Source organism: Podarcis vaucheri (assembly GCF_965113315.1).
Source record: "Podarcis vaucheri genome assembly, chromosome: 5".
NCBI classification, from domain to species: Eukaryota; Metazoa; Chordata; class Lepidosauria; order Squamata; family Lacertidae; genus Podarcis; species Podarcis vaucheri.
In genome coordinates, this window is record NC_138763.1 from 99713331 (window position 1) to 99738012 (window position 24682).

The following is a 24682-nucleotide window of genomic DNA, read 5'->3' on the forward strand; positions in this document are numbered from 1 at the left end:
AGCGCGTCTCACCGCTGTCCCTGGACCTGATCTGAGGGCGGGCGGTGGGGAGAAGAGCGCTTCTCCCCGCTGCCGGCCCCACAAGCGCCTGGGGGGGAAATAAAAATTTCCCCCTTTATTTCCCCCCCAAAAAACTTGATGCGTCCTATGGGCCAATGCGTCCTATGGGGCGAAAAATACGGTACTTGCCTGAGAAATGGCTCTATGAAAGCAAGTGAAGAGAAATGGGAATTGGAAGCAGCTTTGGAGCTTTTGGAGAAAGGTAGCAGAAAAGAGAACTGAAGGCGAGACTATCTGCATGTCTGCCCTGGAATGAAGAAAGAATCAGGGAAGAGGTTAAGGACAACCTTTGAGGACACAGGGAAGCATCATAGCAACAACTAGATGGAGCAGCTGAAACAATGTCCCCTCCCCAGCCTCCCTCTCTTTCACGGTGGTGCTGGAGTGACCCTCTTGGGCTTGCTGATCAAAAGGTCAGCGGTTCGAATCCCTGTAACGGAATGAGCTCCCATCGCTCTGTCCTAGCTCTTGCCAATCTAGCACTTCGAAAGCATGCCAGTGCAAGTAGATAAGTAGATACCACTGAGGCAGGAAGGTAAATGGTGTTTCTGTGCACTCTGGTTTTTGTCACAATGTCCCGTTGCACCAGAAACGGTTTAGCCATGCTGGCCACATGACCCGGAAAGCATTTGTCTGTGGACAAATGCCAGCGAGTTGAGTGCTGTAACCCCATAGTCACCTTTGACTGGACTTAACCTTTACCTTTACCTGGTCCTTTACCTTTTTACCTTTAATGCGGCAGGCGCACAGTCTAAAGCAGATATAGTTGTGACACAGATGCGATTGCAAAGCTGCTCCCCTTCACTGCCTCTTGGGTCACACCAAGACCATGGAGAGGGGGACGTCACTTCAGAAGTCCCTTCGGAGGGGAAGCACTAGCAGGGGAACTGTTACATCGTGCGATACGTATTTCTCGTTGGCCGTTGGGAATGCGGAGATGTTCCCTGGCTTCACCATTTAGTATTTTTGAACACGGACATTTAGGGCCAGAGCAGGTGCTTTCATCCAGTGTTCCTTTGCAGCTTGTTGCTTGTGGTTTTGGCACAGGAAAGCTGCATGAGAAGCCTGGCCTTGGCTCTGATAGAATTCTCGATCTTGTTGGACTTCCTGGTTGTGGGATTCTTATGGGCCACATCCCTCTGGGTCACCCCATTGAGCTGAGGCAGACATCCATGTATTGCACAGATGTAGGAGCCAGCCTTTGGGGAAACACACTGCAAAGGGAACCATATTAATTGGCTCCAATTGCATTTGAAAGGAACACATCAGCTTAGAGAACCTGCTGGACATTGTTAGAGCTCCTTTATGCCTGACCATTGTCCCTACTGGATGGGGCTGATTGGAGTTGGAGTCCAACATCGGGCAGAGGGCACCACTCCTGGCCTGAATGCCAAAACATTCGTATGGTGCCATGAAGACTTTTCACAGAAAAAAATGAGTGTTTCATTAGTATATTGTAGTTCAGGCTTCCTTTCTTCAAAGAGATGATTGAGGATGGTCTACTTAAGTTGAATTACTGAAATAAATGAATTTTCCCATGATATTCTAATTTTCCGAGTTTCACGTGTATGTGGTGGCAGTGGGAATCGTATTTTATCCCTCATAACAACCCAGTGAGGTAGGTTAGACAAAGGAATAGGATCTCATCCAAGGATCTTACCCATTGAACTTCACAGCTGAGTCGAATTACTTTTTCTTTTTTAAAGGATTTTAAATTTGAACCCAGGTCTCAGTCTCTAAGCACACTGGCCTGTTCTGTTCTCTTCTGTTCTGTGTCTGTTAGTGTGTCTGAAATCTGACATAATGTCTTAAGTCGAATGCTTTTAGAATTTGTGTTATTCTGCTAAAGTTCAAGAGATTCCCAAAATTGCTTTCTCAATGTAATCATGTTTCACTCCAACAAAAAGACCACTATTAAAATTGACGTAAAGTTTGTATTTTCTGGGTGTTCTGGTGTCAAGAAATTGGCTGATGATAGTATTACAATTAAAGAAAACACAGACACATAAATATACACACACACTACAGATTAAACCACCCATTCTTGTTTTGGCCTTCCATGAAAAATGGTGCACGCTTAAGTAATTGTGCAATTAGTATTAAATTGCTTATATAGGAATGAGACAGATTTCCCCCTTTTTCAACTATATTTTGTTCTCTCTGCTGAATAGTTCACTTCACTGCAAGGAAAAGTCCACAGCTTAGTGGTAGAGAACAAAAACTCCTAAGTTCAGTTAACCAGCATTTCCAATTAAAAGGATCCTAAGTAACAGGCAATAGGTCAGAGACTTCTCCCAGAGCGGACCTTGCTGAGCAATGATCTGAATCAGCAGAGGGGAATTTCTTAGGGCAAGAACTTCTTGCTTATAGTGGCAGGTCTCAGAAGGACCAGTCCTTTCCCAGGCTTTTAAAAGATGCTGAGGCCCTGTTATTTTATTTATTTAAAGGTGTTTATAAGCGGCTTACTATTTTAAAATCTCTGAACAACATAAAAGCAATAAACTTCATCAGTAAAACAAAAATGCCGCACAAACCCAGTAAAACAGTTGTATAAAAGCGCATACAAACAAAGAAAAGTTGGAATTCCAGGAAGACAAAGCAATAAAAATGCAATGGTGGATGCTTCACCTGCTGTATTTATATTATTGTATTATTGCATTTCTGGGTTGGGGGGAGGGAGAGAGAACAGCCAGGCCTACCTCCCTTGCCTGAGCTCTGCCTCATATCCTCCTGGGACTTGAAAAGATGTCATAGTCATCAGACAGATGGCTGTGTGGGAGCGAAGTGTGCTCAAACTCACAACCCTGAGATTAAGAGTCATGTCTGGTACAAGACATAATTTTTGTGTTCCAAAACTCTGCTATGGGGCTGCGGTGGAACTAAAATGGAAGACTATGCAAGCTTCTTCACAGTAATTGATGCTTGCGACCTATAAAGTGTCCCTGTGCAGGATAATGAAAACACCAAGAAATTCTGAGAGCTCAGAGTCTCCACTCTCAGAGCAACCTGCCTTATTGGTCTATGCACAGGACGCAGGTGGTGCTGTGGGTAAAACCTCAGCGCCTAGGGCTTGCCGATCGCATGGTCAGCGGTTCGAATCCCCGCGGCGGGGTGAGCTCCCGTCGTTTGGTCCCAGCTCCTGCCCACCTAGCAGTTCGAAAGCACCCCTAAGTGCAAGTAGATAAATAGGTACCGCTTTATAGCGGGAAGGTAAACGGCGTTTCCGTGTGCTGCGCTGGTCTTGGCTCACCAGAGCAGCTTCGTAACATGCTGGCCACGTGACCCGGAAGTGTCTCCGGACAGCGCTGGCCCCTTAAGTAAGATGGGCGCACAACCCTAGAGTCGGATACGACTGGCCCGTACAGGCAGGGGTACCTTTACCTTTTACCTATGCAAGCCTGTATACTTAGACTCAAGTCCTACTGAGTTCCATGAAACTTACTTACTCCCATGTAAGTGTGTATAACATTGCAGGCTCCCTGCTCTAATCTTACTCCTCCAGACCACTTTCTGCTGGGAGTGATACTGAGTAATGTGTTTCTCCTATTGCAGATTGCAGCAGAATTGATGTTACAGGTGGCTGGCTGCCTGTTGTGCCTCTGCATGAGTCAGTCTCTGCCTTGGCTTTGCCTCCTCCTCCTGATTTGTACAGAGATGTAGTGGAGCTTACATTAGCACTTTCTTTAAAAGTGATGTCCATTGCCAACACTGATTCATTTAAAAAACTGTATTTAAGCGTGGTCTTAGGACTCTTGCTCAAAAGCTTTTAAAAGGAGGGAGCTTGATGCCATGGAAAAGAAGCCAAGAATGTGTGAGGGCCCCATTCACACAGACACATTGGCAGTGAGTTTAAATGCACACCAAAAGTCATGTCCACACCATGCTCTGGATGACAAATAATATTGACATAGTATGCATGCATGCTGGTCCAGTTCATGCAAACAGGAGTGAATCTGGCCTAAATGACAAAATGCTTGTAGATGAATGAGTGGTTTCCTATGGTAGCAAGCCAGGATGACTGAATGGTCCTGGTGGTTAACAGTATGACAATGTTACCTTTGACTTCCATTCTTTTGTGTCATGGCTGACATTGCATTAGAATCAGAAGTGTAAGACGAATTCTGATTGTTCAATGAGCAATTCACCTAGGACAAGTGTGGGGAAACTTTAGGTTCTGCTGCTGTTGCTGAACTACAGATTCCGTCAGCTCCAGCAGTCTTGGCCAATGGCCAGGGGTGATGAGACTTTTAATTCAGCAATGTCCAAAGGGCCAGAGGTTCACCACACTTGACTTCAGAGAAAGAAGAGGTGAAGAGCACACAATCCCACCTCCCAGGGATGGAGAAAACTGTGGCCTTCCAGACGTTGGATGGATTCCAACTGCTCCATCAGTGCCAGCTGATGCTGGCTGATGGTCCATCAAGATCTGGAGGCCCCATTGTGGTTCAGGGTAGGAAGTCTTCCTTCTGCACCCGCCTCAGTGTCTTGTGTCATCTCATAGGAGTTAGAAAACACAGATCAATGCAGTTACAATGTTTGGTATTTTGGGTGTCTTTTAGGAGCAAAGTTTATTGGACTCTTCCCTATCCCGGACACATATAATCCAGACGATGACAAAATCTATTTCTTTTTCCGAGAAGTTTCTCAGGATAGCAGCACCTCTGACAAAACCATCCTTTCCCGAGTTGGCCGAGTCTGTAAGGTGAGCAATGAGAATATATGCAAAACTCACTCTCTAGTTTTGTTTCCTCGATAAATATTAATTGCCCAAGGGAGGAAATAACTTTCCTCAAAGTACTGTCTAGGCTACCTACAATAATATGGATTACTAATGGAGTCTCACATTCTCTCAACTGGTCCTGCACTGTTGGTTTGATAAGCCAGCTGTGAGTTTGGAATTCTTATATTTTCACAGTTGATAATGAAGTTAAATAGTAGCCAGTTTAATTACCTGCCTCTGAATAGTGAGACTCTCATTCTACATTCACAAATCACCGCTAACCCAAACAAACTAATCCACTCCTGTTTTTTTTAGTTTTCCAGTATGTATTCGCTATTGCTCTCCCCCCATAGCATTTGGTCTGTGTTCTTTCACCCATTCATCACCTTCTGCTCCAGTATATTATTTCCCAGAATTCAAAGGGCTGTGCGGGGCTGCTCTTATATTTTCCTTGCCTGAAACAACCTGGCCTGCAGGTTTGTGGTACTCTCACACTTTCTGGTTCCATCCATGTTATTTATTATGGCTAGAATCCCAAGAACAGGGCTCTGGGCTTGTGTTTCTCAAGCAGCAAACCACTGCCACCATCACATGAGAAACCAGTTTTGAAACTGGAGGGAATTTCCGAAGGAGATAGCATTGCGGGGAGGGTCAGCTGTTTAAAAACCTGGGTATGTTCAAGCTTTTGGGTGTGCCTAAAATAGCGCTTTGAATCCCAGCCAATATTTATACATTGCATGCTCTGCCCAAAGGGACCCAAGCCAAGGTATGAGCTTTCATGCACAACAGGTATCCCGGAACAAAAGAACTGCAAAACGCAAATATGACCAAGCACTGTAAAATCAGTTTATAGTCAACAGTCAATGACAACAGTAGTCAATCAATAAGCGTCCCAGGTAGAAATCTCAGCAGTCATCAATGAAATACCCTTTTGACCACTAATTAAAACATTTTTTAAAAAGGAGACAGCTTGCTTGCAGACCAAGGAAGTCATCAGTTGGATGTCCTTTGTGAATGTGTTTCACAGTACCTTGCCAGAGCAGTGTTCCACACTGGTTGCCGTGGCAAATAAAGAGTTGTTCTTTCATCATTGTCTTGCTCCTTCCCCTCTCAACTCCTTGGAATAAACATGTTGCTAAAGGAAACACAGGCCAAACATAGATAAATAAAGCAAGGAGAAAGGTGACAGCATAACAGTCCTATAACTTCCTTTGCTCTTCTCTGGAAAGAGCTTCCAGGATTGTTACCAGCCAAGTCCACTCACAGCAAGCCTTGAGCTCCTGCACTCCCTCCTCTAGTGCCCCAGGGTGACCAAGAGGACACCAGAAACTCCCACTGATAATTAACCATAGTTTATTATGTCATCCAAAACATAAGGCCACTGTTCATAAACTGTGGTGAGGTTCAATTAACCATCGTTAACCACCATTTGTCAAGTTTTGAACAACACAATAAGTTGTGGTTCACCTGAAGTCAAAACAAAAGCACCCAGCCTCCTCGTGGGGGTGTTAGAGAGGGAGGGAAATTGTACTGGCACAAGGCTGGCAAAGGCTCAGTCTCATAATCCAAAATGAGGGGTTTTCTTTGTGTCCAAACCAGCCCAGATACTGTCCGAACAGCTCAACTTAAGGTCAGCACTTTCATCGGATGGAATTTTTCTCCCTGCGGCAGGTGAAAGTTTAACTGGCACCTCCTTCCTTCTATGAAAGAGCAGTGATGGGAAACGCTTCGCCAATTCCATGTCTGTCTTTGTGACCTTTTAAAGATACAGGATCTCTGCCAGAAAAAAAGGGGGTGGGTACCTTAGTGGTAGTTTTATGAAGATAAAGCAAGATAAGGATTGTGCAGAATTTGTCACACGGATTTTAATAACATATTCAAATCCGTGCCAGGATCTGACTGCTGAGACTATAGCTCAGCTACAAAGTGTATGCTTTGCATTTGTAGGACATCTAGTTCAGCTAAAGAAGCTCAAGATATGGGGAAGAGATTGACTATAGACTCTCCAGAGTGGGAAACATTTTTCATCCCAGGGGGAAACATCCGTCTGTGGAAAACCTTGGGAGGGGGCACCTGCAAGTGGTGGGCATGCTATAGGAAATCAGAGTTTGGCAATGGATGTGATTCTTACAGTTTGTACAGTTAGGAGGCTACATTCCTGCCATGGAAAGGTTAGGAGTTTCTGCCCTCTGACAAACACATGGTCTCTCCATTCAAGCCACCAGGAGGCATTGCCGTTGTTTAAGGATACAATCTAGTCAGGCAAGGGCACTTGAGGTGGGTGTTGATCAGAACCAAGAAGAAGAAGGTGTAGCCTGGGGAGCATCCCAAGAGCCAGAGAGAAAGGCCAAAGGATTTTCATCTACCCCTGAGGCACAGTCCAGCACTGGTCTGGTTAGGCTTCTGATCTGACTCAAGGAACGGCAGGCCCTGGGGTCTTTATAGTGCATGATTTCTGTCCAACTCTCCCAAGGGACAGTTGTGGTCCTGGATGGCCGCAGAACCTCCATCACCACCAACATCACTAAGACACCCCCTCCCCCAACGTATCTGCCCTAGAATGAACACCTGAAAGGGGTTCTGGATACAATTACATACAGTGTGAGTCCTGAAAAGGCCTGCAAAAGAGTAGAGAGAAAAGGATGGGGGGTCACACAATGAACTGCTTCTCTATCAAATAAAAATGAAAAAAAATCCCTGCCCATAAGAAGCCACAACTGGACCCCTTCTCTCTGACATCCAGTTTCTTATGTGGAGCGATATGGTCTGCGTGGCTGAGCATTCAGTTGCGTGGTCCTTTGCCTGCTTTCTGAAGTGGCGCAGCTGAGACCCAGGTCTGCAACCTTTGTGAGAACCAGGGCAAAGGACAGAGTGTTGGCTAAGGAGTGTGTGTTGCTGAGCAGCCTGTTTGCTTTTAAAGTGCTGTGGAAAGAGCCAGATCTCCAGGGCTGAGTATTGCCGATGGGCCAAGGTTCCCTCCCAGGCAACCTTAAAGGACCAAGTAGCAGAGGATGGGAGAGATCTCTGCATGGACGTCTAGAAAACTATTGCCAGTCAGAGTAGATAATACTAGGATAGGCAGACCAGGATAGGTTTGACCAGTGCTTTTTTTCTTAAAGAAATGTTTAGAGGTGCTCTCATTTTCCTACTCATATTGAAATATTGCCCCTCAATGAGGCCAAACTTAGATTCACAAAATGTTTAGGGGTCCCCCCCCAGAAAAAAAAACACTGGGTTTGACTCTGCATAAGGCAGCTTTATTACAAGACTCTTTGTTGCCCCCCCCCCCTCAAAAAATTAAGAAGGGGACCTTTCTGGATGTTTTCTGGATTTTTAAAAACCATACCTAGGGATGGTTGGAATGAATTTATTTCTGGTGTGTGTCACACACTGTACAGTTGCAATCGCTCTGCTCCTTTAGACCCTGTCACTCTTAGCTTGAGAGTGAGGCCTGCCTGCCTCGAATCTCTCTAGAAGAAGAAGAAGAGTTTGGATTTGATATCCCGCTTTATCACTACCCGAAGGAGTCTCAAAGTGGCTAACATTCTCCTTTCCCTTCCTCCCCCACAACAAACACTCTGTGAGGTGAGTGAGGCTGAGAGACTTCAGAGAAGTGTGACTAGCCCAAGGTCACCCAGCAGCTGCATGTGGAGGAGCGGGGAATCGAACCCGGTTCACCAGATTACGAGTCTACCGCTCTTAACCACTACACCACACTGGCTCCTCTAGATGAACAGATTGGGGGATCATTTGCAGTTGTGTGGGTGGGAGGCAGCTCCCTGGTCTGAGAATGGACAGAGCTGAGCACAACCATTGAGGGGAAAGGGTTAAACGGCGTAACCAAGTTGACATCAGGGCTTTACGGATGCTGTCTCTCTGGGTCAAACATCTGTCAACGTTTTCATCTTACCCGGTGATTAGAGGATTCAGATGTCCTGTAGTATTGCGTGGGTTTCTTTCACCATTTCCAATTTTGAGAAAATTGTTTTTTAATTTGTATTATTTTGACTCATGCTTCTTTCTTTGCTTTTAAAAAAAGAGCCATCAAACCGCTCCCGCCCCCCTGATTTTGGTTGCATCATTTTTCATTCTGCATATCACCTAGGGGATAGTGTTATAAATTGCGAGGAAGTTCTTTCAACGTCCACGGTCGGACTGAAATGCATAATTTGTCATGACAAGTGGCATTTCTGATATTTTGCTTTTCTTTTCTTAAAGACGTTATCAGCTGCTTATCTGCAGTAGCTGGCATTTCTTCGTCTGCTTGGGGGGAAACTAGAATGTTCCCACTAATATCAAATGAAGTGCAGCCAAAGCCTTGGCTTTGTTTTGTGTTTCCCCCTCCCGGTAGGATTAGGCGTAGAAAATACAAAACAAGTTTAACTGGCAAATAGAGAGCTGGTGCCATAACCTGTGAACGGTGTTTGCACATTTAAATAAGGGTAGGTGACTCATGGAATCGTAGAATCACAGAACCGTAGAGTTGACGGGGACCCTGAGGGTCATCTAAGTCCAAGCTTCCCCTGTTTCTTGCCACTTTCTGCCCATTTCCCCAGGCCAGGAAGGATGGAGTTTGGAAGAGGAGCTGTTGCTTCAGACTGACAGCTGCTTATCAAGGAGGTGGAGACTCCACCCCTTCCTGGCTCTCAGCCAAGCTCTGATCCTGGCAGGTGCTTCCATGTTCTTCTCTGTTCTCACCCTGTCCCTGTTCACTTCACTCACGCTGAGGCAAATGGAGAGACTGATTTTACCAGTCAGGAACAGTGACCAAGGGTCTGGTAAAACCTCTCTCTTATCTACTCACACTCATGTTTAATCCGAGGCACAGGCCAATGGGAGGGACCAACTTTGATTCATAGGGGAAGAGCTCAGCCTACTTCTCTGTTGCTCTTCTTGGATCACATGGAAATGTCAGTGGAGAGCCAGCTCTGTTCACTCTTTTAGTCATTCTACACATGAGGGACCCTATTTAAAACCAGTTGCCAAGCAGGGCTTTACTAAATTCCAAATAGATTGGGTCTATCGCTTTGCCTGCAGAAATGACTATTGCAGATACAGTGGTACCTCAGGTTACATACGCTTCAGGTTACAGATTCCGCTAACCCAGAAATAATACCTCAGTTTAAGAACTTTGCTTCAGGATCAGAACAGAAATCGTGTGGTGGCGGCGTGGCAGTAGCAGTAGGCCCCATTAGCTAAAGTGGTGCTTCAGGTTAAGAACAGTTTCAGGTTAAGAACGGACCTCCAATAAAGTTTAAAGACTATTTACAGAAATATTGCAAAATTAATGAATGCTAGAATGATGTTGGATAGAAATTAAGTGGTTTTTAGCTGTAATACTATAAGGGAATTTGAAAAATGGATTACTAATAGGTAAAAAAATTAATGTCACAATATTTTAAGATTAAAGATTAGGATAAATAAAGAGGGGAAGGATTTGCTGAACTAACAAACTGAACTGGAATACCAAAAAGGGAGGCGTGAGGAGGTCCGGGAAACAAGCTAATGAAAAATAAGTAATGGAAAGATTGAGTTGTTTTTAACTGTTTTTATTTTTTATTTTTATTTTTTATTTTTTCATTTTGTAATCTCTTGAAAATTTTAATAAATATCTTTTTTTTTAAAAAAAAAAGAACGGACCTCCAGAACGAATTAAGTACGTAACCAGAGGTACCATTGTATTAATATTGTGAAGTTTGAAGTACAGTTGGATGCATGAAAACTTACTCCTTTTTGGAAATGAAACATTATTAAGGCCCATGCGTTTAATTAAAACTTTACTTGCAGAACTGTCTTCAAAACAAAATGAAAACATCAATTGATACATCCAAACAATTCCATAAGACACGTGCCAGTCCAAGGCATAGACTCAGCATCTTACAAAATATGAAATAATTTCAACAGACCTGGAAGCAGAGGTCTGTCTCTCCCCGCAGCCTTGCATTCCAGCTTGCACCCTGCCTGGGGCTGTTTATCTGGACAGCTATTTACACATCCTTAATTTTACAGAGCCTGGGAACAAAGAAAACAAGGCAATTCCCTTCAAAATGGCGAATTTGCAATTCAATACCTCTCTTGTGATCTAAGGTTAAACATTCATGTGTTAGCTAGCAGAAAACAACGGCAGTTAATTATCACCGCAGCTAGAGCTCAGAAACCCTTAGAATACTGCAGTGGAATTTCTCCAGAGTTAGCAGTACAGTGGTACCTCGGGTTAAGAACTTAATTCATTCCAGAGGTCCGTTCTTAACCTGAAACAGTTCTTAACCTGAGGCGGGCTTTCGCTAATGGGGCCTCCTGCTGCCACTGCGCCGCTGGTGCATGATTTCCGTTCTTATCCTGGGGCAAAGTTCTTAATCTGAAGCAACCACTTCCTGGTTAGCAGAGTTTGTTACCTGAAGCATCTGTAACCCAAGTAATACATATTTAGGCATTTTCCATTTATGTGTCAATTGAACAATTATACTTCACATCAACTGTCTTCTCAGATAATCCTGACATAAAACATGATCCCATAGCATTCGTGGCAAAGTCACATCCTACGAGATATTGATATTGCTAAGGGTATATTGATACCCTTGTTGGTGTCAATCAAAGACATTCCAGTATTGTCGTGCACCATGCAATTATTCAAATAAAGCATCATTTCAGAATAGCAGGATTTAAAGTGCTGCTTGGTGATTGGTTCTCAGAACTTCGCTGTGAGGCTTTGCAAGGAAAAGGATCACATGCATTCTCGGTTAGACTTTAGTACTGTTTGGGAGCAGGTAGCTAAGCAAGTAGGTGCACCCCATTTCCCCCCTTAATTGGAGCTTAGTTAAAAACACAAAGACCCAAACCTAATCCCCTCTCCACTGGGGTGCACTTCACAGACCATGATCGTAACATTGCAGCCCATCACTGCATTTCTAACAGTCCTGGCCTTGATGATTAGAACACACACATGAGAACATTTTGCTTTGCCTTCCTTAGGCTATTATACTGGTACCTTCTAGCTGGGGGTCTGTTTGTGATTTAACCTGGCCCACTTTGCTAGCCACATTTTCCCTTCAATATCATTAAACATAATGGTTGCTGTTGTTGTTTAGTCGTTTAGTCATGTCCGGCTCTTCGTGACCCCCTGGACCAGAGCACGCCAGGCACTCCTGTCTTCCACTCCTGCCCGCAGTTTGGTCAAACTCATGCTGGTAGCTTCGAGAACACTGTCCAACCATCTCGTCCTCTGTCGTCCCCTTCTCCTTGTGCCCTCCATCTTTCCCAACATCAAACAGAGTTTTCTCTTCTCACGAGGTGGCCAAAGTATTGAAGCCTCAGCTTCACGATCTGTCCTTCCAGTGAGCACTCAGGGCTGATTTCCTTCAGAATGGATAGGTTTGATCTTCTTGCAGTCCATGGGACTCTCAAGAGTCTCCTCCAGCACCATAATTCAAAAGCATCAATTCTTCGGCGATCAACCTTCTTTATGGTCCAGCTCTCACTTCCATACATCACTACTGGGATAACATAATGGTAGCAATCTATTAATTTTCAACACCACTGCTCCAAAATCTTCTTTTCTATTCTTTTGTAGGTGCTGGGAATGGGGGGAGGATACAAAGAGGAAAAAATATATACAATTTTATTTATGATTGCACTATTAAAAATACCAACACACTATGGACACACACATTTCCCCCCACCCCTTTGATCCCATACCCAGCAGTCTCTTTCTCAATGTGCCAGAATCCCATCAGGCTCCAACTAGGTATTTGTAAAATCACAAGTTCTCAATTCTAGGCAGGCAGTAGTAATTGCTGATTTACACACGTTGCCCCCACAGTAATTTCCAGGTTCTAGAAACCTTAATCCCCTTACGCATCTGGTCATTCCTCCCAGCATTTAAGCCATTCTGCTTCCTGGACTTTTTGCCCAGACATGTTGCTGAATATGCAGACGGGAGCATAATTTTTAGTTATTTTTGCTCTCTGCTCGGTGATCCAGAACCGGAATGCCCCGTGCGAGAGAACGTTTGTGTGGGTTTGCCAAATAAGCACCTTTCTCAAACTGGACTTTCCCACAGTCTTTTGCAGACATTGTCACAAGGACTTTCAGACTTGTAAATTAGTGCTTTCTATCATTTTAGAACTTCAAAAGATGGCATTTTTAAAAAATAATGTAAAAAAGCAGGTGGACATTGGAGTGATCTCATTTCCGTGTCGACTGTCCCATAAACAGCCAAAGCAGGAAACATTTTGCGCTGATTTGCCAGATGTTAAGAGCTTGGCTTGGATGCTTTGCTCTGCTTTTCCCATCATGGATTTCTGGAGGGCAGAGTCTCTGGGCAGAATCTGTGCACAGCAATATCTGGTAAATCTTGTGGCAGGCTTGTTTCTAACGCTCATGGATGAGGAGTCAGTTCCTATCCCTCTGGATGCAATCCAGGCGTAGGGAAGCGCTGTCGAGTCCCATGGGTCCTAAAAGGGGAAATGGACTTGCAGGCTTAAATCTCCAGGCCATAAATGCACTCACGGGGGGAAATGTCAGTCGGGAACAGGAGCCTTGCTGAAAGTGGGCTATTTTCACCAGCATGCTTGTATTTTATTTTATTTTTATAATTTTTTTTATTAGGTTTTAACAATGAAAAGTGTAGAAAAAGTACAAAGACAAAAAGGATACAAAGTCACAGGTTACATACTACAAAATACAAAAGTACAAACATTAAACACAAAAATACAAGTTACAAAATACAAAAATACATACTGTCAGGGGTTCAGGAGCAGAGACGCAGAAAAGGGAGGAAACAGAGAGCGAGGGGGAGGAATATGAAGGAAGGATGAGTGGGGATGACGACCCGAGATCCCCGAGCCTGTCCAGTGAGTCCGAGGATTCCCAGAAGGGAGCGCCAGCGGTCAGAGCAAGGGGGGAAAGAAGGGGGACACCCCAGGAAGAAGGGGCCAGAGAGGAATCAGAGAGCAGCAGCTGGAAATCGGGACCAACGTGCCCAGCTGGGAGCAGCGGGGAGAAAGGGGACCAGGCATCAGGTTCCGGAGGCTTTCAGCAGGAGGGAGGGCATGAGTCAGGAGTAGTCACGCCCACATCAGGGAGCGAGGAAACGGTTAAGAGGAAGGTAGAGGGTTGGGCGGGCGCGCCAAGTTCAAATGCAGCGGAAGCTGGCGCAGTAAGCAGCCCGGAGAGTGAGCCAGGTCCCAAAGCCCGCCGCAAGGAGGCGGAAGGGTCCGGGGGGTCAGCGTCAGAAGAGAGTAGGAAGGAGGAGACCCCGGGGGGCAGAAGGACCCAGAGACGGAAGGAAAGGCGCAAGAGGTGGAGCAAGGCTAGGGTATTAAGCTGGTGTGCTAGAGGCGGAGACTCAGACGGGTCTTCGCCGGTCTAACGTAGAAGACGTAGGGCTGCACATTGCAGTTTGGAAATGGAACCTGTAACCCAATAAAGACTCTTATAACGCGAACGCTGGCTAGCGTGGTCCTATGTGAGCTGGGACTGGGTAGCAGCCCTGACACATACGTTAAATGCTTAAAATAAAAAAAGAAAAAGCACATATAAGAAAAACACAAAAATTCCATCTTTCTTAATTTTACATCTTAAATTCACATATTTTCCTGACTTCCTCACATCTCCCGTTCTTGTATCCCTTTTAAGAATTGGTTCAGCAAGTTCATATCCCATTAATTTATCTATTATTGGTCTAATCTTACATTTTACCTTGTTGCTAGAACCCCAGCAATGCATTTCAATGTCATCAGCATTCAGAAATTTTACAATATTTCTGCAAATAGATTTTAAATTTCCCCCAATCTTCTTCCACTGACTCTTCTCCCTGGTCTCGGATTCTGCCAGTCATTTCCGTTCACCAGCATGCTTGTAATCCTAATACCTGTTCTATATATGCCCCAGAAACATTAGTATGGCATAGTGGTTAGAATGTTGAACTGTGGCCTGGGAATAAGGTAAAGGTAAAGGGACCCCTGACCATTAGGTCCAGTCGTGACCGACTCTGGGGTTGCGGCGCTCATCTCGCTTTACTGGCTGAGGGAGCTGACATTTGTCCGCAGACAGCTTCCGGGTCATGTGGCCAGCATGACTAAGCTGCTTCTGGCGAACCAGAGCAGCACACGGAAACACCATTTACCTTCCCGCTGCAATGGTACCTATTTATCTACTTGCACTTGGACGTGCTTTCGAACTGCTAGGTTGGCAGGAGCTGGTACCGAGCAACGGGAGCTCACCCCATCATGGGGATTCGAACCACTGACCTTCTGATCGGCAAGTACTGGGCTCTGTGGTTTAACCCACAGTGCCACCCACGTCCATGGCCTGGGAGACCAGGGTTCAAATCCTCACACAGCCATGATGCTCCTTGCGTGACCTTGGGCCAGTCACAGTCTCTCAGCACAGCCCAACCTCACAGGGCTGTTGTGGGGGGTTAAATGAGGACGGAGACAACCATGTATGCTTTGAGATCCTTGGAGAAGAAGTCGGTATATATAAAGAAATGATAATATACAAAGAAATGATAAAATAAAAGAGATGGCGGTAGACTTCAGAGGTACTGAATGAACTGTTCCTCTTCAGAATGCAGGAGACAAATGACATTTTTTAAAGTGCTCCACTGAAAACAGGAATCTGGCACAAGAGGCAGTTGGCTCGGCTAGAACTTTCCTTCACAGTATGCTTGGTTTTTACCTGCACAGATGTGAGGCAGCTTTCAAAAGTCATACCGCCACATATAGTCTAAAAAAGCGACACTCCACATACAGTTCCGGCAGTCAGGGGCAGCCCAAGAAATTTTGGCACCCTAGGTGAACCACAAAATTTCGCTTTCTTCCTGGGTGGGGAGGGAAGGAAGAGCAAAGATCAACATCAGGAACAAGGGATAAAGATCTACCTTGGGGTCTACTGCCTTTGTAGACCCTGCCATCTGAGGTGGTTGCCTCCCCTTGCCTTCTAGGAGGGCCATCCTGCCACCAGCATATACTGCCATATGGGTAGACGAAGCCTAAAGTTAGGGACGGGAGCATATATTATTGGAACTAACATACAGAATGTATTATGTTGGGTGGGGGGCTACTTAGCAAAATTGTGTATTTTAGGCAAAATTGCATGGGGGGGAAATGTGGCAATTAGGAGAAAATTGCCCTAAGCTGCTGCCGAATTTTGATGAGGACTTTTAAAAAGAAACAATAAACTATCGATGTAGAAATGAGGGGAACTGAAGATTGGAAAAATGAGAAACAGAAAGAAACCAGAACTGATGGATGGGCCTATCCTTGCCTAAGACACCTTTAAAATACTTGGTTTGGTCCTTTTACCTGCATGGCTGTTGCTGTCTTGGCAGTTGCTGCCATCCCATAGTTGCGAGGGGTTGGGTGTGGCATGTTGGCAGACCCTATTGCACTTATCTGGACCAGCTTGAGAGCAACTGTGGATCCAGCAGCAGCCACGTTGCTGGAGGTACACATTCAAGGAGGATTAAACACAAGCAACTGCAGCAGATGAATTTACCTGTATGGATTATATGCAGTAATGTTTCTGAGGACTCCGTTGATGGCACAGAGGGATGGTGCCAAAATCTGCAGTTACTGGGCTTCAGCAACGGATCTCAATTACTGAGTCCTTCAGATGTATTCTGAGCCTGCCTGAGCCTGCTCAGGGATGCCAGAAGCTCTCCTCCCCACGAATCTGCTGGAGTAGATCTGTGGGGTGATGTGGGGCAGGAAAGGGTTGGATAGAACTCATAGAAATTACCCCCCCCCCTTAAATTCACATCTATACTTTCAGTATTCCTCTATGCAAATGTTATGCAATTTGGAACCTAATTTATCCTCTTTGTTGACATATGGGTGGGCCATGATGGGTCATAAGGGAGAAGGGTGATTCCAGAGAAATAAGGACACACGTTTATTGAACCAGTTCTGTAATTTACTGCCTTCTTAAATCCTCATACTAGAGACCTGTTAGAGCAAGGTGTTGATGGTTAAACCAGAAGGCAAAACTGGTTCAAACTTCAAGGAATTGTACCATCTGCACATTAAAAAAATATAAATTGAAATAAAATTGTATAAAAACAAATACATATCACATAATTTTTGCTTGCAATCATCATCCTTTTACAGCAGTGGAAACAGCAAGTGGAGGGAAAGGAATGTTGAATGAGTGAACCACATCAGCTCTGGAAACAGCTTTTGTTTGAACTATGTGTGAGAGATTATTTTAGCTCCCATTGCTGGCCAGCCTTGCCGACTTCCCATTACTTTTTTAGAGCTGTAATTTTCTCACATCAGATGTGCCGAATTATGGGGTTAGCTGCGGAAAACCTGACTCCTGAGTTCGAAAATATTTTCACATCATATCCGGAAGTTTTCCTCCCCTGAATTATTTTTGGAGTGATTTCAAATTAGGAGGTCCAAGCACGCAATTTAGAATTGTCTCTAGTACAATTTCTGTGAGTGATAGTAAAATGGAGAAAGTAAGAGAAGGGAGGCATTTTACCAGAATATAAGACTGAATCCACCAGGCTCCTTGATGAAGTCCAATGAAATGAAGAGCAAAAAGAAGCCTACAAATGGTCTTAACACCCACCAAATGGGAATGACTCCCACCAGTCCAGACCATGATGAAGGGGGGCACTGTACCCTCTTGTCTTCAGGCCACCCCTCACATCATTCATGGCAAAGGCTACATCAAGAGTATGCCCCACTCAATGTGTTAGACTGGGTCTCCCATTGAGGCAGCCCCATGGACATTGCTCCTGGGTCGAGAATTGTTGGCTCTCATTGGCTCCCATGTGGTGGTGAGTACTCCAACAGCATTTCTAGTTCTCTCTCACACCCAACACCGAATGCAGACCTTCTAAGCCCACCCTGGGGTCAACAGGTTTTCTTTTGAAGGAGGTGGAAGTCCTGAGGTCCATGGTGACACACCCTGCCTGACCCTCCAGTCTTGCCTTGTTCTGCACTGAGGATCCAGTCAGGCATTCCAGAGTTAGGTCAGTCTCACCTAGATCACCCACCCAGGTGTCAGTGGTACCTGCCCCTCACCCATAATAAAGAAATGGATGAGCATGGTCTAATTTTGGATCGACCTGGAGCTGTGCAACAGCACTGTTGAACTGGGAGCCCAGCAAATAAGGAAGCAGGGACTTCTGAGGAGTGGAGGGGTCAAGAAGGAGGATGGAGACCAAGTACCTAGACTTCAGTTGCTCCACCCAAAAATTACCTCCCTCTAGGGGTGGCCTGTCTTGTTTCACCACCTGAGGCAAAGTTGGGAAGGGGCCAGCCCTGCTGTCAAAGCCTCGCTTACCACGGTCACATGGCAGCAGCTTCTAACAAGATTGCATAAGATCTCACTGAACTTTCACAAGATCTCTCTGTGCATCCCCTGTGGGATTCTGCTGCCTGAGGTGGTTGCTTCAGTCCACTTTATGGGTGGGCTGGCCCTGCCCGCCCCCCATGACCGCAAAATTGTCAAAATTGAGGCAGTATCCTGGTATTCCCTGTCACGTGTCCATACAGAAACATATTAATACCACTCCGCATTAAAGTACATGTTTACAGTAACATTAGAGTAATGATGCTTTTTCCCGTGTTGGTAATACGGTTAGAATTGCACACTCTTCTGGTTCAACGAAAGGATGGCAGTCTAACAATAATTAGGAAGAGCACAGCAGTTCTCTCAATTTTTATGTCTCTGGATGTTGGCCAGGTTCATCTTATCCTAGGCTGCTAAGTTTTTAGGAAATGTCCAAAAGAATCTGCAATTTGTCCTGGTGGAGTAGTCAATCCCATAATGAACTCTGGGTAAATAGATTCCCATGTCACAGCTTATTGTGGTCAGTGACTCTCTTTAAATATTGTGTTTATATCTGCACAAAATGGTCTCTTGCTGCTGGTCAATACTGTAATAACAGCAACTATTTAAACAGCTCATCCTGTTCACAATGCACAATTCACACTTGAACCTTGTGGCAGGGACTTGGTTTTCTACAAGCAAGCATTGTGAGCAATGATGGATTTACTGAGGCAAAGTACTGTTACTGGGAAACCACAAGTGTAATGGTGCATTTAAAGTAAATAAGCTTATGGAGCTAAGAAAATTAGAACATCTTCGTCCATTTCAGGATAGAATAGCTCAGGGAATTTATTAAATGTGACCAGAGAATTTTCTCTAATGCAACCTACTGTAGCTGTGTGTGTGTGTATATATGTGTGTGTGTGTGTGTGTGTATTTCTTTTTGCCAGTAAGATCAACTCTCTCCTTACGTATGCAAGGAGAACTCAAGAGCTTCTTTCTTTTTGATTTTCGTTTATTTCCTGCTGTTCTTGCCAGGAATTTCCTTTGATAGATGCTTTTGCATAACTTGCTGCAGGCACTAATTAATAAGCAACTTCTTCAAATTCCACATGTTGTCTGGTTTGACTTACACAGCTGCTTTCTGTAATTATTACTTTTAAACTGCAATGCATTTGCATTTCTCAATGTCCTCCAGCTTGATTGATGTCCAGAAAACTTCCTATGCATTCAGCTGTTCTTTCTTGATGTGTGTCATTTTGACTTACAGTAAGATTTGGGAATGGCAAGCTGCAGATGTTCTCTTAATTTCCCCCTTGGCATCTGTTCTCTTCCGTGGTTGTGATTTGCAAAGTCTGCACGCTGTGTTCTGTGCAGTACAGCTTACTTATGGTACCTGGCTGGTGTGGACTGCATGAGCCTCAATGAAGATGAAGCAAAATACGTTGGCTTTTCCTCTACCTACGTTTGTAGCTCATACTCAAGTGGGAGAGAGACACATATCTCCCACTGGCAGGTGTGTGATGTATCCCTGTACAATGCACATATTGCTGTGGGGCACACAGGAGGAGAGGAAATGTCTATTGCTCCTCTTTCGCCAAGGGAGACATTCTCTTGTCCAGAGGGCAGATGAACTAATGGTTTAACAGCCCTTCCCTTTTCCTAGGGAACTCTGTGAAGGGGGAATAGGGGTCTCCTCACAGCTCTCAGTTCCCAGGACTCTTTGGGGGAAGCCATGACTGTTTAAAGTGGTGTGACGCTGCTTTAAATGTATAGTGCACATATTCCCCCATATTCCCACATACAGAAAACTCCTGTTTGAGGAAGTTTTGCTGGTTTCATGAAAAAAGAAAATGCATAAAGATTTCTCTGTCCAGTCCTCTCTTTGGATTCACAGGCCACAACCCCTATTGGGGCCTCCTCAAGTGCTTTTGCCAAGCCTGAACCTTGTTCTTAACCTGTATCTTGCTTTCACATGGCTGGTATCTAGCCTTCTCTATGAAAGTCAGAGTCATGCCATCCATTGTTCTGCCCCCTTTTGTCTCCTCCCCCCTTTCCCCCTCTGGCCCACCAGTGCCACACGTTTTGCCCATGGGGGGAATCGAATGTGGCCAAAGGCTGGAAAAAGCCCTCACCCCAATTTATGATAACCAGATATAAAGAAACAAGGAATTCCAGCCACATGTGCTTCTCTTTCCAACCATGTGATTCTGAATTTCAATGAAGGTGCTGATGGATGCAATACTTGCTTCAGCTTGTGTCTGACTGTTAAAACGTTAAAATAAGATGTTTCTGAAAGCGGTGTGCTTTTCTTAGGCAGCTCTGTGCCATTATTCCAGTTCTTCTTGCCAAATATGATCGTGATCAGAGAAGTGGTGAACTGTTCATGATGGTCTACAAGATAGTTACATTGTCTCCCTAGCATATAATTGCCCTGAATTTCTTAGTACCTTTTCCTTCCCCTCCCGAAAAAGTCAGTTCAGATTTTCCATGTGACTATAGTTTTACTGTAATTGACCAGGGTTAAATATCTCCCTCACATTTGGCAGCCTTCCTGTACGTGCTTCTGACACCCAGGCACAAGTGAATAGCAGACTTTTGATAGGTACTTTCTTGTTCCTTGGAAGGAGTCACTTGCAGACGGAGCGCTGGGATCTCCTTACAGTTTAAGAGACTACTAAGCAAAGGCGATAATTAAGTTGTTATTCATAGTGAAATGAAAACCCTTAAGAGCTTTATCTAGCAATATAATGAGGTTTATTGTAAAGACAGCTAAGAGCCCTGTGGCACCCTATAGTCTGAATTCATTGTGCCCAAATGTACTTTTTGTAGAAGGTGCACAAAGGCAGATTATCAATTCATTAGCCCAATGCTGTTCCCTGCATTCATAGAATCATAGAATCATAGAATTGGAATAGACCACAAGGGCCATCAAGTCCAACCCCCTGCCAGGCAGGAAACACCATCAGAGCACTCCTGACATATGGTTGTCAAGCCTCTGCTTAAAGACCTCCAAAGTAGGAGACTCCACCACACTCCTTGGCAGCAAATTCCACTGTCGAACAGCTCTTACTGTCAGGAAGTTCTTCCTAATGTTTAGGTGAAAACTTCTTTCTTGTAGTTTGGATCCATTGCTCCGTGTCCGCTTCTCTGGAGCAGCAGAAAACAACCTTTCTCCCTCCTCTATATGACATCCTTTTATATATTTGAACATGGCTGTCATATCACCCCTTAACCTCCTCTTCTCCAGGCTAAACATGCCCAGCTCCCTTAGCCGTTCCTCATAAGGTATCGTTTCCAGGCCTTTGACCATTTTGGTTGCCCTCCTCTGTACACGTTCCAGTTTGTCAATGTCCTTCTTGAACTGTGGTGCCCAGAACTGGACACAGTACTCCAGGTGAGGTCTGACCAGAGCAGAATACAGTGGCATTATTACTTCCCTTGATCTAGATGCTATACTCCTATTGATGCAGCCCAGAATTGCATTGGCTTTTTTAGCTGCCGCGTCACACTGTTGGCTCATGTCAAGTTTGTGGTCAACCAAGACTCCTAGATCCTTTTCACGTGTACTGCTCTCAAGCCAGGTGTCACCCATCTTGTATTTGTGCCTCTCATTTTTTTTGCCCAAGTGCAATACTTTACATTTCTCCCTGTTAAAATTCATCTTGTTTGTTTTGGCCCAGTTCTCTAATCTGTCAAGGTCGTTTTGAAGTGTGAGCCTGTCCTTTGGGGTGTTAGCCACCCCTCCCAGTTTGATGTCACTTGATTGAGAACCTTCTGTTTTCCATCAGCTGTGTCCAGGGCATAGACACCATTGATTGGAAAGGGGAAGAATTAAAGAACGGAACTGAGATGAAAAATGAAGCTATGAAAATCATATCCCAGACAACTCTTGTTCGTACAACGTGCAGTTGTTTAGCAATTGTCTGGAGCTGGTGTGCTTACCTGTGGTCCTCCAGGTATTGTTGGACTCCAATAAATTGTTGGACTCCGATATATAAAAAGTTTCAAGGCTATCAGCCAGGTTCCCTTCTCTGAGAAGGTCATTCCAAAGAGAGGTACTATCACCAGGAATGCCTGAGATCCAGTTGATCCTGTTGATACAAAGCTCTCCTTCAATCAGATATATTGTTTGCCCCTTCTCGCCCCCTGCCCCTCAGATATTCTTTTCTGGTGCTGCTATTCATAGACTCATAGAGTTGGAAGCAACCCTGGGGGTCATCTAGTCCAACCCCCTGCAGTGCAGGAATCTCGGCTCAAGCATCCATGACAGATGGCCACCCAGGCTCTACTCAAAAACCATCCAAGGATTCATTGCATAGGTGCTACCAGGATTTCATGAGACATGTTAGTTGTAGGAGTTGAGTCTGCCTGTGTTAGACTGGAGCCTACATATGGAAAAAGAAGTTCACCTGTCTATGTCAGGCCCAGAGAAAGGTGAGGTGCTTGTGCTGGATGACAGTGATCCCACTCGTCCACAAATGGCTGCTCAGCTTGTTAAAATCTCCTGCAGCTAAGTACAGTGGCGTAGTGTGGGTTGTCAGCACCCGGGGCAAGGCAAGTAATTTGTGCCCTCTAACCCGTGGATTTGCGCCCCCGAACCCTAACCCCCAGATGTTGCGCCCGGTGCGGCCGGCCCCCCCTGCACCCCCCACGCTACGCCACTGGCTAAGTATTCTGCTCCCATCAAGTGTAGAAAATGCTATATTATCTCTTCATTTTCATAATTCCCCCCTCCCCTGAAAAAGTTTTCTTTCTGAAAAACAGGCATGTTACACTTTTTAAAGCTGTTTAGGTAAAAGTCTTCCTTTCTTTCCAGCAGAAATTAAATTACATTGTTTCTTTTCCATCAGAACGACATGGGGGGCCAACGCAGTCTGATAAACAAGTGGACCACGTTCCTGAAAGCCAGGTTCGTTTGCTCGATCCCAGGTCCAGAGGGAGCAGCTACACATTTTGACGAGCTACGTAAGTGAATTTCAGCTTTAGTGGTTGTCTCTCTCCCCCATCCCTTCTTTAATCACAGAAGATAAAGACTCTATAAACCCATTTTCTTCATTTGAAAGTAGCTGCTACTGGGGGCATGGGAAATTTCTTTAAACCCTCACTTCCCAAATTGCCCCCCAAATGGGCTCAGCTGTGAGGTAGACACACAATATGGAACAAAAATGTGTACAGTGTAATCTTTCTCTGTAGAGGTCAACTAACAGCCCCCTGATGTTTAGGGGACTTTTGTGGCACAGTATTCAAGGCGATCCCTGTAAGCAGGTTTTGTTGTCATAAAATTTGCATGTTCAGACCCAGAAACCTCCCCCCTAAATAAATTCACACACGACTCAAATTTTGGTTTGGGGCAGAATTTAGGCCACAACTTTATTGATTACAGAAAGTGACTGGTTGCATAGGCTCTGGTTCGACTAGCTCTCTGCCATGCAAGTAGCACTGACCCAGGGTTCCAGCATAGGTCAGTCAAGGGTGAACCCCTGGATAAGTGGAAAGCCGGGAACAGGCTGTCTCTGCCACCCAAATGTCCCCCTGGACTCATGCACCCTCTCAGGGGTTGACTAAACCATCGAGTCCCTGGATTCCTTTAACGGAATACCCTTCACATAGGGATGGCGAGAGCGTTCTCCCATCCCTATCACCTGAACCAGAGCCTATCTGCAACCTTACAAGTTGTGACGATTTGCTATGCGGCAGGCGAAACCCAAACAGCAACAGCCAATCAGCCAAGTGGGGGAAATTCCTGCCGTGCCCCTGTCCCAATAATAGATGACACACAACGGCATAGCAAGGTCATGCACAAGCCCTAAAAGTAGGGAGAGGTGGGCGGGTGTTCCGAATGCACGAACTGAAAGAGGAAGCTCTGGGTCACATGCATGGGCATAAATAGGTTCCTCAAACCGTTTGGACTGCGTCCCATTGGCCAGATTGCACCCAGCTTCGAGGGACCTACCAATCGGGTGTTGTGGCTGACCAGTCGTACCCACCCACAACACAGGCTGTTGGTTGTCCAGGTCTCACCACAATACGTGCCCTCTTTAAGGGAGGACCCAATATCTCTAGAGAGTACCAAGCCAAAGTTCTGGCCTCCCTTTAGACATGCCTCCAGGTCCTGTAGTGGCTGCCTCTTCTGCTGCTCTTTGCACACCAATCTTACTAAATGCAAAGATTTCCACCCATGTGGTTCCTCATGACAGCCAAGTAAGAGCAGTCCTTTGGGATACCTGCATAACATGTTATACAAAGCTCTGCAAACAAGAATCCTGTGGGTGAGCAAACACTTTTACTCCTACTAATTGCAACAGCATGTGAGTAATAGCCCAGTGGTGGCAACCATGCCTGGACAGGTAAACGGAGCCTTGGCGTCTGTATTGCTTTGTACAGGAAAAGCAAGCAGCACACGACAAACCCAGAGAATATATTTGTTTATGACTTGTGCTTAGAAACCGAGCTGGTCACCTCGTGTTCTGTGGCAATCTAGATGGCAGGTGGGGGCTCACATGGGTTAATACATTTGCATTTTAATAAACGAAAACCTTGCACACAGAATAATAGGATGCAAAGGGAAAGGCTAGGCTAGAACTCTTTCCCCTTATATGCTAGCTTTCTATCTGA

At 45.1% G+C, this 24682-nt stretch overlaps 1 protein-coding gene across 1 annotated transcript in view; it reads left to right on the plus strand.

The window, feature by feature from the left end:
- Nucleotides 1-24682, plus strand: part of SEMA3D (semaphorin 3D) — a 174830-nt gene that overhangs the window by 95210 nt on the left and 54938 nt on the right. Inside the window, exons 8-9 of the mRNA XM_082223091.1 lie at nucleotides 4620-4762; nucleotides 22918-23032. Coding sequence (XP_082079217.1) covers nucleotides 4620-4762; nucleotides 22918-23032 — 258 coding nt within the window. The remainder of the gene's footprint in view (nucleotides 1-4619; nucleotides 4763-22917; nucleotides 23033-24682) is intronic.